The 12,573-nt window shown below is 36.5% G+C and overlaps 1 protein-coding gene across 3 annotated transcripts in view; it reads left to right on the top strand.

Annotated features, from left to right (window-relative positions):
- CCDC171 (coiled-coil domain containing 171) overlaps window positions 1-12,573 on the top strand; it is a 313,810-nt gene that overhangs the window by 232,140 nt on the left and 69,097 nt on the right. For all 3 annotated transcript variants that reach the window (XM_037061926.1, XM_037061927.1, XM_037061925.1), the window contains one exon: window positions 4,886-5,017. In XM_037061926.1, the coding sequence (XP_036917821.1) occupies window positions 4,886-5,017 (132 nt within the window). The remainder of the gene's footprint in view (window positions 1-4,885; window positions 5,018-12,573) is intronic.

Genomic DNA, 12,573 nt, shown 5'->3' with positions numbered 1-12,573 from the left:
CATCAGAGCCATGGAGATAGCACTGCATGGAGCTTATGAATCACTGGATCCTGAAATTGGATGGATTGTTATAATGAAATAAATAGATGTTTTGTAACAATTTTTGACTTTTTAGAAAGTTTCACTAATTTTTTCTGTACATCTCTTAAAGTGTATCTATTAGAAATATCTGCTTTCTGATATTGGTAAGTATGTGGTAAGAAAGGGAAAAAGTGAACTACTTTTTCTAAAACTAATTTTTAGACTAGAATAATGTAGGTATGTTTTTTTATTTTTGTCAAAATATAAAACTAAACCTTTATAGAGTATTATAAAAATATGTACAGTTTGACAATTGGAATTTATATTATAAAATGCTATGAAAAACTCATTATGTTAGAAATGAAGTCAGCTGTTTTGAAGCATTGTGTATGAGGTCTGTCCAGAAAAAGTCCAGTCATTGTTACTATAATGAGAACGGTTTTGTGTGATACCAATGTAACCTGACAGCCAAGGAGCGTGGACTGTAATACACAGGTGTGAACAATGATGACTTTACTGTACTAGTCATTGGGGGTGGTAGATGCTGTTGAGTGAGCATGTGTACTGTGTGGCCATCGCATTTAAAACGACTGAATGGCCCTGGCTGGTGTGGCTCAGTGGCTTGAGTGCTGGCCTGCAAACCAGGAGGTCACTGGTTCAGTTCCCAGTCACTGCACATGCTTGGGTTGTGGGCCAGGTCCTCCATAGGGGCACTCAAGAGGCAACCACACACGTTTCTCTCTCTCCCTCTCTTTCCCCTTCTGTTCCCTTATTTCTAAAAAGAAATGAATAAAATCATGGAAATAAAATGATTAAATGAATAGAGCAATGAATCTGCATCAAATTTTGTGTTAAGCTTGAACATTCCTCCACAGAAACTATTTGGATGATTCAGAAAGCTTTCAGGGGCGATGCAATGAGTGCATCACAAATAAAAGTGTGGCACAAATGCTTCAAAGATGATCAAGAAGAAGGTGTGGCGAAGTTGCAGCAAGATCAAGAGACCATGTTAACTGTTTTTTGATTGGGAAAGTGTTGTCCATCACAAGTATGCCCCTCAAGGCCAAACAGTTTATAAGGAGTAACTACCTCAGTGTTCATTGAGAGATGCAATACGACGAAAAACAGACACAGCTACGGGCAACTGCTGACTGGCAGCTTCATCATGAGAGTGCACCTGCTCATGCATCACATCTTGTATCCAGTTTTTTGGCAAAACATCAAATCACCCAGGTGACTCAGCCCCCTTGCAGCCCAGATTTGGTGCCTGCAACTTTTGGCTTTTCCCAAAACTAAAATCACCTTTGAAAGGGAAGATATTTCAGACTCTCAGTGAAATTCAGGAAAATACGATGGGGTAGCTGATGGCGATTGGGAGAACTGTGTGAGGTCCCAAGGGGACTTTGAAGGGGACAGTACAGAGGACTGTCATTGTCCTCTGTACAGTGCTTCTATCTTGTATCTTCAATAAATGTCTCTATTTTTCATATTACATGGCTGGATACCTTCCGGACAGAACTCATATATATATATATGAGTCATATATATATATATATATATAGTCATATATATTTTTTATTGCTCACAACTATAAAATCAGAGTGAAAAGAATCTTAATTATAGGATGAATGCTGATGTGCTGTAAACAGAATCAATGACTGTCTTTTGAAATTAATGTTTAAAATCCATTTGAAATTATGATGTAATCATGGACAGGTGACAGTGATTGTTTTAATTCACATTAAAAAATGTGTGCTTTAAAAGGTGAACCTAGTTTTCATTTTAGGGACAAATAATTTTACTATTCTAATATTGTTACTTCAGAACTTTTGACAGTAAAGAACTTACTTCAGATTCTCGTTTTTGAAAGGAGTCATTTTGTACCCAATGGGTAGTATTTCCTAAAGCAATCCCACTTAGTTCTTTTATGATTTTAGTTACTTTGTTCTCAGCCTGCCTGTTCTGTTTTTTTTTTTTTAATGGACAAATTTACTGCATTAAGGGAAGAGTTCTTTTGCTGATGCTCTGGGTTGAATGTCTTCTCTGTTTATCCTGGTTCACACTGGAAATTCGGCTTGCCTCCTGCGTTCTTCCTGAGCAGTCGCTCCTTTCCACTCTCGGTTTTTATTCTCATCGCCTGCTCCTCCCTTCGCCGCAGGTACTTTTCCACTTGTCCCAGTGTCTGTTTTCTATTCTCCCAACACAGTGCTTGCACTTCCTTTGCCCGTTGAAGTAAAAGAATTCCTAGCCAATCCTTTTTCAAGACTTAAAAAACACCCTTGATCCAGAAATATTTGCAGAACAGCTTAGATGCCTGCTCTCAAAGTGTTGCCCTAATTTAAAAGTGGAAAAATTCTGAAATTAGAGTAGAACTATCATCGTGGGTCCCTCCCTGTCTCTGGATGGCACCGTCTACAATTAACAGATAATTTGTAATTAAATGGAAGTATTAACACATGCATATTATTCAAATAATCATCATGCTCATCATTAGATTTAGTGAAACAGCTGCATTTTGAGTTAATTCTTAACAAAGAATTAAATAATGTTTAGTGAAAATGTAAATTCAACAATAAATCACAGTTTTAAGGGCCAAATGCCCCACCTTCTTTTTGCTTAGAAAGTTTATTCAGAGACTACGGTGTGGCTTGTTGTCCCGTGTGTCTAGCCTCATGGAAGAACTGTGGTGTCCACTGAGAAGGCCCCTGTGGCGGGTCGTGTCGTGGATCACACGCCTACCTCGCTGGGGGCCCCCCACCCCCATGCCCGTGTTAGCAGTCTGCTTTTGTACTCTGACATCCAGGATTTCCCTAGTGAATTTTGTCACAGAAAAAAGAGAATCATCAATATCGCAGTTAAACTTGACTTTCAAAGCTAATAGTATCTCATTTGGGGGCTCAAATTTAATAAATTTTCTTTGATTCTGGGTGAGTTTTTAAACATCAAACAATGAATTGGCCAGGGTACAGTAAAATATTTAGATCTATTGACTATGGTTCAGAAGGGTAGAAGGCAAAACACCAGTGGTTTGATGTTGATAAATTCTCAGTACCTTAATCCACATTAATGTTTTCTTTTATCTGAGTGCACATTGGTGACAAAAACCCCCAAACACGATAAGGCATCCATATATATAAAATACAGAACTAAAGCAAATATATTTGTAAAATATGATTTGTTAAGTAAGTGTAATAGCATTCTCATTCTGACTGGAGAGTGTTTGCTGCAGATAGATGTATATTCTGAAGGCGGACTCCAGCATGCACGCCATGCCCACGTTACTGTACAAGTTGCGTCTGGTGCGTGCTTTACAGCACACACTTTGCCGTTTGCTTACTGACAGAAATTCTTCACATCAGCTTGGGGGTATAAGGCTTTTTGTGCCTATAAATTAGTGTGAACGATTAAAGATGTCATCATATATTTGTGTGTATTTGCTGGTTTAAGGAAACCCTATATACTATGATAGTTCATTTATAAAATTAGAAATGATTCAAACAGTTTTACGAGCTGTTCATGTAGAACAGAAAAATGAAGGACAGGTTTTCTATCATATGCAGGGTAGGGCAAAACTAGGTGTACAGTTGTTTGTAAATAATACAATAATTAATAATTAATAAATTATAATATAAGAATAAACTCTGTGTTTTATGTGCTCACAGCTGTAAACTTGCTTTTGCCCCACCCCATATTATTGCCAAGTTACATTTGAAGTTGCCCAGGTGTAGAGATTAAATACATTTATTTGAGCGATTGATGTTATTTTATAGTTCTCCTCATTTTTACATTTGCTATCAAGGCCATAAACACTCTGTTTATCCTGACTCTGAGCTAGTTGTATAATATGTATCAGATATATGGTAGCAAAGAGATAAATTTTTAAAACCAATTCAGGCATAAGGAAAGTTAGAAAATATGCTTACATGTGAACATTCCTATCATTAATCCATGTGATTAAAAATGAAAGCTCACTGATCTTAAAAGCAAATTAAGCTTTGGAATTCTTAAGGCTTTTACTAAGTTTGGATTAAAAATGAAAATAATGTGTTGGTGAACATTTTTTCCTGCCTAGTATTTGTATTATGTTAGGGAGTATTTTCTCATTTGTCCAGAAGGTGGCAGTGTAATATCAACTGCATGTGATTCCTATACTGGCTAGAGAATTGGTGTTTCTCCTGTATCTGTGAGATGTTTGTATTGTTACCTTTCCGAGTACTGAAAATACAGTACAGATTTTACTGATTTTATCCATTACCTTATTTAGAAGTTGCGTGACTGAGTTGATTCATATGTACTTAATTAATGAGACTCAAGTTCAAAAGGGCAAACAAACCTTTTCCTAGTATATTTTTGAGTATCCTTGTTTGTTGAGTATATTTGTTTTTATTCCAGGGTCTATTTTATTGAAGTTTTTTTTTCCAAAAGACTAGTACCTAATAATTATCTTGTCCAATGTATATATATCAGTTAATGCCAGTTAAGTTAAACATGTTATTAAGAAAGGGATAATAATTAGGAGATTACTGCTTGTTTTTGATTTTGTGGATTTTTTTCTTCTTTCCTTTTTCTCTTCTGCATGGAACAGTGAAAAATAATTCAAAACCTCTCGATCAGAAGAGCCCCAGTGACCCTCCTTCCCTCCCTCATTTCAAGCAGGAGGATGCTTTTTCTTCTTAACATTCTCCCCCAGCACTCTGAATTAGAGATTTATTTGCAACGAAAAATCAATTAGTCCTAAATTTATTCATGGATTTCAGGTCCAGCGATCAATGCAAGTCCACTCAGTGGGCTCAAGGGGACCCAGTTCATCCCAGTTAATGTGTCTGAAGGGGAATTACCATTGATGCTGTTTTTTTCCCTTTAGGTCAGAGATCAGATCTCGCTGTCACGGACTGCGGCAAGTAGGAATGACTTCACCCTGCAGCTACCCAAACTGCACCTGGAGACCTTTGCGATGGAGGGGCTCAAGGGCGGGCCAGAGGTTGTAGCATGCCAGGTTAGAGTCTAAATAACATTGTTTGCTACCGAGACGTGTAGAAAAATAAATTGCACTAACTGGAGAGAATGAAAGCCTCAAAGTATGCTGAATAACATAATGGAGATGCAAATAATTTTTCTTCTGTCACGTAAAACCCTATTTCACAAATAATTGTTTTATTTTTTAAGGCCTCAATTCTTTCTATTAAATAATCCTGAAAAGTATTTTTTTTACCAAGGAAAATATATCTGTTATAGCTAAGTACAGATTTAAAATACTATCTTTTTAACACAGAGGACAATAAGATGCCAGGCTGTTATCTTTTTAAGCTAGTCTCAACTTATAGCTCTTACTGTTTTAAAATAAATCGGTTTAGAGAAAATTATGAAGAAAGATATTTGAGAAATTTGAAGTTAATTTCCAAGTACATCCAACATTCTTATGTGGGAATTTATTTAATTTCAGCAAATCTAGAGCTGTACTGGGCAGTGTGGAGTACTTTGCCCTTTCGTGTTCAGTTTTAATGAATGTTGTAGTCTGTGTGAACTTGGTTAATTCATTTATGAAACTCAAAGCACCAACTCACAAAACCTCAAATAATGTTAAGAATAACTTAATGAAGAAAATTATTTTCAAAACAATAGTTTTCAGATGCTGCATGTATCTTTCTATGCTTTACTATTGTGTCATTTTTTTCCCAAAGGGTTAATTTTTCTTTTAATTAGGCAAGGCAACATTCAGTATTTGTTTTATCTCCTTAAAATGCCCAGTGCCTTTACTAGAAAAATCTCTGAACATTATCTAAATTATGAGGAACCTGACATTTCAAAAGAGGTTGTCCTTGTTTGGAAGCACTCTGGATTTTTAAATTGTATGTAAAAGATAAATATCTCTTAAAACTCAGGTAATGTTTCACATTTTAAGGTTTAAAATTAATTTTTTCATTCTTTAGTTTATGACTCCTTGAAATTTTAATTTTGTACAAATGTCAATCAGGTAAGGCTGTATTAATTTTTCTACATGTTCCAAACCCTAATTTAATTTGTTATTCATACTCAGATTAATGCTCCATAAAGAAAAAGTAAATACTAGGGATACCACTTTGGGGGGCACACCGTGAACTCTCCGTGGTTTTGACATTTGTGAATGACAAAAAGGAAGTGTATAGACCGATATTTCAACTACTGTTTTTCCAAGTGCTAGTGAATATAGTTATGCACTTTACCATGTACCTAAACACTTAGTGGGATATGTTTTGGTTTAGTATTCCATGCAGGGAAGGGGACATGAATTGGGCCATAATAGTGTTTTACACAGACAGTCAGAGACACACCCTCGCGCACCCACACACACATGGCTGGTGATGTGCTTTAAGGACTTTTGAGAAGAGAGGCCCTGTATTAACTGACTACCTGAATTATAATAATAGTACCATTTTATGCACCAGGTATCGTGCTTAGCTGTTTAAATAAATGACTTCATTTAATTCTCACAATGAGTCTGTCAAGTAGATGGCATTATCTCCATTTTACAATAAAAAAACTGTAACTATCAGAGTTTCCGTAACTCTCCTAAATCAGCACAAGTGAATGGTGGGGCCCAGAGCCTGGGGGTGTAAGGCTAGGCGTACTTGACTGCACAGCCTGAACTGGTGAAATCTGATACTGAAAAATCTAGACACCTGTGTTAAATGGTCAGAGTAAAGCCGTTTAAATCTATTGGTGGAGTTTTTCCTACATTTACAAAAATATTCCATCTGCATTTGTGTATGATGTAGGTCATACTTTATGCTGTACTGTAGACAAATTCACAGATAAAAATTTTGATTCCATTTGACAGGCTAATATTGTTGAACTTTACTTTCCACCTTTTTACAGTATATAAATATGCGTGTTTGTGCTAAATGTAGCTGTGTATTTAGTGTTTAGCTTTGTACTCAGCGCTGGTGGAGTGGAGTATTCAGTGAGAGCACTCTCACTGATTATCATGCAGTTGTGATTGTGTATGAACCGTTTGGCCAACCCATACAGCCATCATTGACAGAGACAGAGAGAGAGAGAGAGAGAGAGAGAGAGNACTATCTTTTTAACACAGAGGACAATAAGATGCCAGGCTGTTATCTTTTTAAGCTAGTCTCAACTTATAGCTCTTACTGTTTTAAAATAAATCGGTTTAGAGAAAATTATGAAGAAAGATATTTGAGAAATTTGAAGTTAATTTCCAAGTACATCCAACATTCTTATGTGGGAATTTATTTAATTTCAGCAAATCTAGAGCTGTACTGGGCAGTGTGGAGTACTTTGCCCTTTCGTGTTCAGTTTTAATGAATGTTGTAGTCTGTGTGAACTTGGTTAATTCATTTATGAAACTCAAAGCACCAACTCACAAAACCTCAAATAATGTTAAGAATAACTTAATGAAGAAAATTATTTTCAAAACAATAGTTTTCAGATGCTGCATGTATCTTTCTATGCTTTACTATTGTGTCATTTTTTTCCCAAAGGGTTAATTTTTCTTTTAATTAGGCAAGGCAACATTCAGTATTTGTTTTATCTCCTTAAAATGCCCAGTGCCTTTACTAGAAAAATCTCTGAACATTATCTAAATTATGAGGAACCTGACATTTCAAAAGAGGTTGTCCTTGTTTGGAAGCACTCTGGATTTTTAAATTGTATGTAAAAGATAAATATCTCTTAAAACTCAGGTAATGTTTCACATTTTAAGGTTTAAAATTAATTTTTTCATTCTTTAGTTTATGACTCCTTGAAATTTTAATTTTGTACAAATGTCAATCAGGTAAGGCTGTATTAATTTTTCTACATGTTCCAAACCCTAATTTAATTTGTTATTCATACTCAGATTAATGCTCCATAAAGAAAAAGTAAATACTAGGGATACCACTTTGGGGGGCACACCGTGAACTCTCCGTGGTTTTGACATTTGTGAATGACAAAAAGGAAGTGTATAGACCGATATTTCAACTACTGTTTTTCCAAGTGCTAGTGAATATAGTTATGCACTTTACCATGTACCTAAACACTTAGTGGGATATGTTTTGGTTTAGTATTCCATGCAGGGAAGGGGACATGAATTGGGCCATAATAGTGTTTTACACAGACAGTCAGAGACACACCCTCGCGCACCCACACACACATGGCTGGTGATGTGCTTTAAGGACTTTTGAGAAGAGAGGCCCTGTATTAACTGACTACCTGAATTATAATAATAGTACCATTTTATGCACCAGGTATCGTGCTTAGCTGTTTAAATAAATGACTTCATTTAATTCTCACAATGAGTCTGTCAAGTAGATGGCATTATCTCCATTTTACAATAAAAAAACTGTAACTATCAGAGTTTCCGTAACTCTCCTAAATCAGCACAAGTGAATGGTGGGGCCCAGAGCCTGGGGGTGTAAGGCTAGGCGTACTTGACTGCACAGCCTGAACTGGTGAAATCTGATACTGAAAAATCTAGACACCTGTGTTAAATGGTCAGAGTAAAGCCGTTTAAATCTATTGGTGGAGTTTTTCCTACATTTACAAAAATATTCCATCTGCATTTGTGTATGATGTAGGTCATACTTTATGCTGTACTGTAGACAAATTCACAGATAAAAATTTTGATTCCATTTGACAGGCTAATATTGTTGAACTTTACTTTCCACCTTTTTACAGTATATAAATATGCGTGTTTGTGCTAAATGTAGCTGTGTATTTAGTGTTTAGCTTTGTACTCAGCGCTGGTGGAGTGGAGTATTCAGTGAGAGCACTCTCACTGATTATCATGCAGTTGTGATTGTGTATGAACCATTTGGCCAACCCATACAGCCATCATTGACAGAGAGAGAGAGAGAGAGGGAGAGAGAGAGAGAGAGAGAGAGAGGGAGAGAGGGAGAGAGGGAGAGAGGAAGGAAGGAAGGAAGGAAGGAAGGAAGGAAGGAAGGAAGGAAGGAAGGAAGGAAGGAAGGAGACAGCTGGGGGGGGAAGAATGAAGGTTGGGTCTGTCTCTAGAGCACAGTTTTATTTGTGAGGAAACAGTGGAGAGCTAGGACTCCCAAAGAGGTTCACTGGGAAAGTTACTTAAACTCTGTTGTGGGTTCCTACATCTAAAGTGCTCAGAACAGTGACAGGTACATTGTAAACGCTCAGTGTTTATTTGTTAGCTCTCCACTGACCTGAACGCTTCAGGAGGCCAGGATCGAGGTCCTGTTCACCACTGCGTCCTCAGAGCTCAGCACAGAGCCTGCACAGAGGAGGCCCTGGGGCTGGTGTGTGAGTGAAGAAATGCCTGATTTCAGACATGGACGGGCTGACTCAGGAAGCTGCATTGCCTAAGTTGTGTGTGCCTTTGAGAGAGCGGGTATCAATTTCTTTACTTCTAGGTTTATTTCGTTTAAAAAGGAAAAGTCCCCCAAACCATCTCATAAAAGGTATTAAAGGCTTAGAGCATAATAACTATACCTCTAGAAGTAGTACATTTTATAAATATATGTTTATAAACACTTCATTAGTAAGGCTTCATTGTGAAACCACTTATTTATGAAGATTTTAAACAACAGTCTTCACCATAATAAATACAGTAATCCTTTAATCACTCCTAACGCAACAGCCATGCCGTTACATAGCCCTTATTTGCTTTGCTTCTTTGTTATGTGTTGTACCCACGGTTCTTAGGGCACCATAGTTTTTTATATTTATACTTCTTTTCCAGGCATAAAAATGTCTTCTAGCTATTTTGCTGTATTTATAAAGTTAAATCATAAAGAGCACCTTGAAGGGAATTTGTTCTTATTTTTTATGTGTAGAAGAAAGAAATAATTATTTGTTACCAAACTGTCAGGAAGTAACAGTATCAGACTCACCCTGGGTAAATTTTTACTTGTGGTCTCCACTACTTAATGCAGCAGCCTTGCAATTATTGTACAGGAGATTTCTTCTTTTTTGACATAGTTAGATATTAAATAAATGTTAGGCAATTTTACTCGAATGGTTGTATTATTCAGATATTTTCTTCTTCATGTTATCCCAGTCATGTAAGTGAATTTTCAGATATCTGATTATTTTTAAAATGTGAAAATCAGCCATTTACTGAATATGTCGACTGCTGTTTTTTACATAAAAAGAATATAATTAAAATGTTTATTATGCTGGTTCATTACTACAGATGTAGACTGTAATATAACAACAGTATAAAGTATTCAGGTATTAGTGCCATTTGCCTTTAAACACTACAACTCCATAAAATTTTGCTAATATTGAAAATTAGCTTTTAAAAATTATAAAGGTTGTGCATGGTCATGACAAGAAGAAACTAGAGTCTTCAAAGCATAGATGAAAATTAAGATAATTTGAAATTCTGCCATTCAGAGATAACCATTGTTAACATTTTAGTATATATTCCTGTAGTTTTTCTGGTTATTTTTTAGTTATAAATACAAACACTTCTGTACATATCATGTATATATAATATGTTTATGTATATTTAAACAATAATTGGGCCACATTGTTTTGTAAACACTTTTTTAAAGATTTTATTTATTTTTAGAGAAAGGGGAAGGGAGGGAGAAAAAGAGAGAAACATCCATGTGTGAGAGAAACACTGATTGGTTGCCTCTCACACCCCCCAACTGGGGGCCAGCCTGCAATCCAGGCTTGTGTCCTGACCAGGAAGGAAACCTGTGACCTTTTACTTGGTAGGATGATGCCCAACCCCCTGAGCCACACTGGTCAAGGCTGTTTTGTAAACCTTTTTAAAGCATAATAACACATCATGGGTGTCTTTCTCGTCAGCAAATGCAGATTTACCTCATTGTTGAGGACTGAGTTATATCCCACTATATGCATCTAGTACAGTGTATTTGACCAGTTTCCTGTTGATAGATATCGGAGTTACTAAGTTTTCTAGTCATTATAAATAAGGTGGCAATGCATATCCTTTTGCAAAAATTTTTGCACGATCTCTTGTTTTCCTTTAGAAAAAAATCGTGGCAATGCTGCACTGAGAGTAAGCATGTGCCAAGGCTTTTGACACATACTCCCTGACTACCCTGAAAGCGACCCTTTCAGTGTGCTCCTGAGTGACTTCTGTGAGTCCCTCAGTTTCCTTTAGAGAGTATGGTTCTTCATTTTCTGATACTAACAGAAAATTTTACCTTCCTTTTATAATTTAGGTCTTCTCTGATTTTCAGATGTCCATTTTCACTGGTCCCTTAATTTATCCAGTTAACAGAGTTCAGTTTAAGAGTCTCTATGGTGAAGTAAAGAGTGTATTTTGGGACAGCCCTTTGTGTCACAGATAGTCTTTTACATTTAGCTCTGGGCCCACGACTTGCTGTGGCTGCTTGAGATTATTGGATATCTGACCTTCTTGATAGGTGAGGTCATTTTTGTACAAAGGTATCAAAAAGGTTTGGGGGTTATCCAAAGTTGTTTTTTATGACAGTGTGCATAATTCTCTTTAAATTCTAAAATCAAAATATCTTTTAACTTAAAAGTAAAATGATCAGAATTGGGTTGTGGGATCAAAGAGAAGGTTGAAAGGCTACCTTCTTCAAGGGTTGGAAAGTAATTCCCAGAGAAGAGCTATTTGTTAGGGGAACACAATTGGCATCCAGTTCCTCTGGAGTAAATGTATTTCGTTGAGAAAATGCCATCTTTTGTCTCATCTGGCTGCTGATGGCCATAGTCTGCGGTTCCACAAAATATGAAGTCCATCAATGAGGAAGCTGAATGCCCCAATCATGAGGCCTCCTGTGAGGATGAATATAAGAATTAGTGTATTATTTTTTGTTGTTGACACCTGGGAGAGTAAATGACATTTTCCTGATGTGTAGTATTGCCTGAAAGACATTTTTATTTGCTAGTTAAAATTTTAGAGTTCTCCTCAAAAGATTTGATAATGCACGAGCATACGTTATTTCTTAAACTTTCCCGGTAACAGTGCTGTCAGTGATGCTGGAGGGGACGAAGTATTGTGTGGGTTAAGGTGTTAATGTGCACAGAAGACTAATGTTAAGGATGTATTGCAGATTGGGATGATAATTATTAAATAATTAAACAGTAACATTTACACATTGGCTATAGTCATTGTGAATTTTGCCCTGTTGTCCTCAATCTGTATTTTCTCGAATATTTTTGTTTTTCATGAACAGGGAGACTTTGCTGCAGAATTGCGCTAGCACATCTGCCATTAGGCAGTTTTGGTATCAAGGCGTCTTCTCACCTTCCCTCCTCCTTCCTTTCCTCCCTCTGCCCTTCAGACGTGCACTTTTTTTGATGGTGGGGAGAGTGGCGCAGGAGACGGGAGGGGTGCATCAATCAGAATTTTAGGACAGAGTCTTGAGAGTAAAAGTGTAAAATTACGGTTTTTTGTTTCAGATAATTTACCAGGTGATATATGGTACCATGGTTTTCTTAGTCTTCATATTTTATTTTAAAAGATTCACTGTAAAGAAAAGTATTTATTTCACATATGTTGTGAAAACAGCCTTGGGCACCTACCTGATAACTAAGACTTCTAAGAAATATCTGTTAAAGCTAGGAGTTCAAAAAAGTTTTTTTAAAAACACGTTT

The sequence above is a fragment of the Sturnira hondurensis genome, unplaced genomic scaffold (genome assembly GCF_014824575.4).
Source record: "Sturnira hondurensis isolate 20B ecotype Veracruz unplaced genomic scaffold, ASM1482457v3 Scaffold0013559, whole genome shotgun sequence".
Taxonomy (NCBI): domain Eukaryota; kingdom Metazoa; phylum Chordata; class Mammalia; order Chiroptera; family Phyllostomidae; genus Sturnira; species Sturnira hondurensis.
The sequence above is the reverse complement of the archived record's forward strand: the minus strand, read 5'-3'. Positions and strand labels throughout refer to the sequence as shown.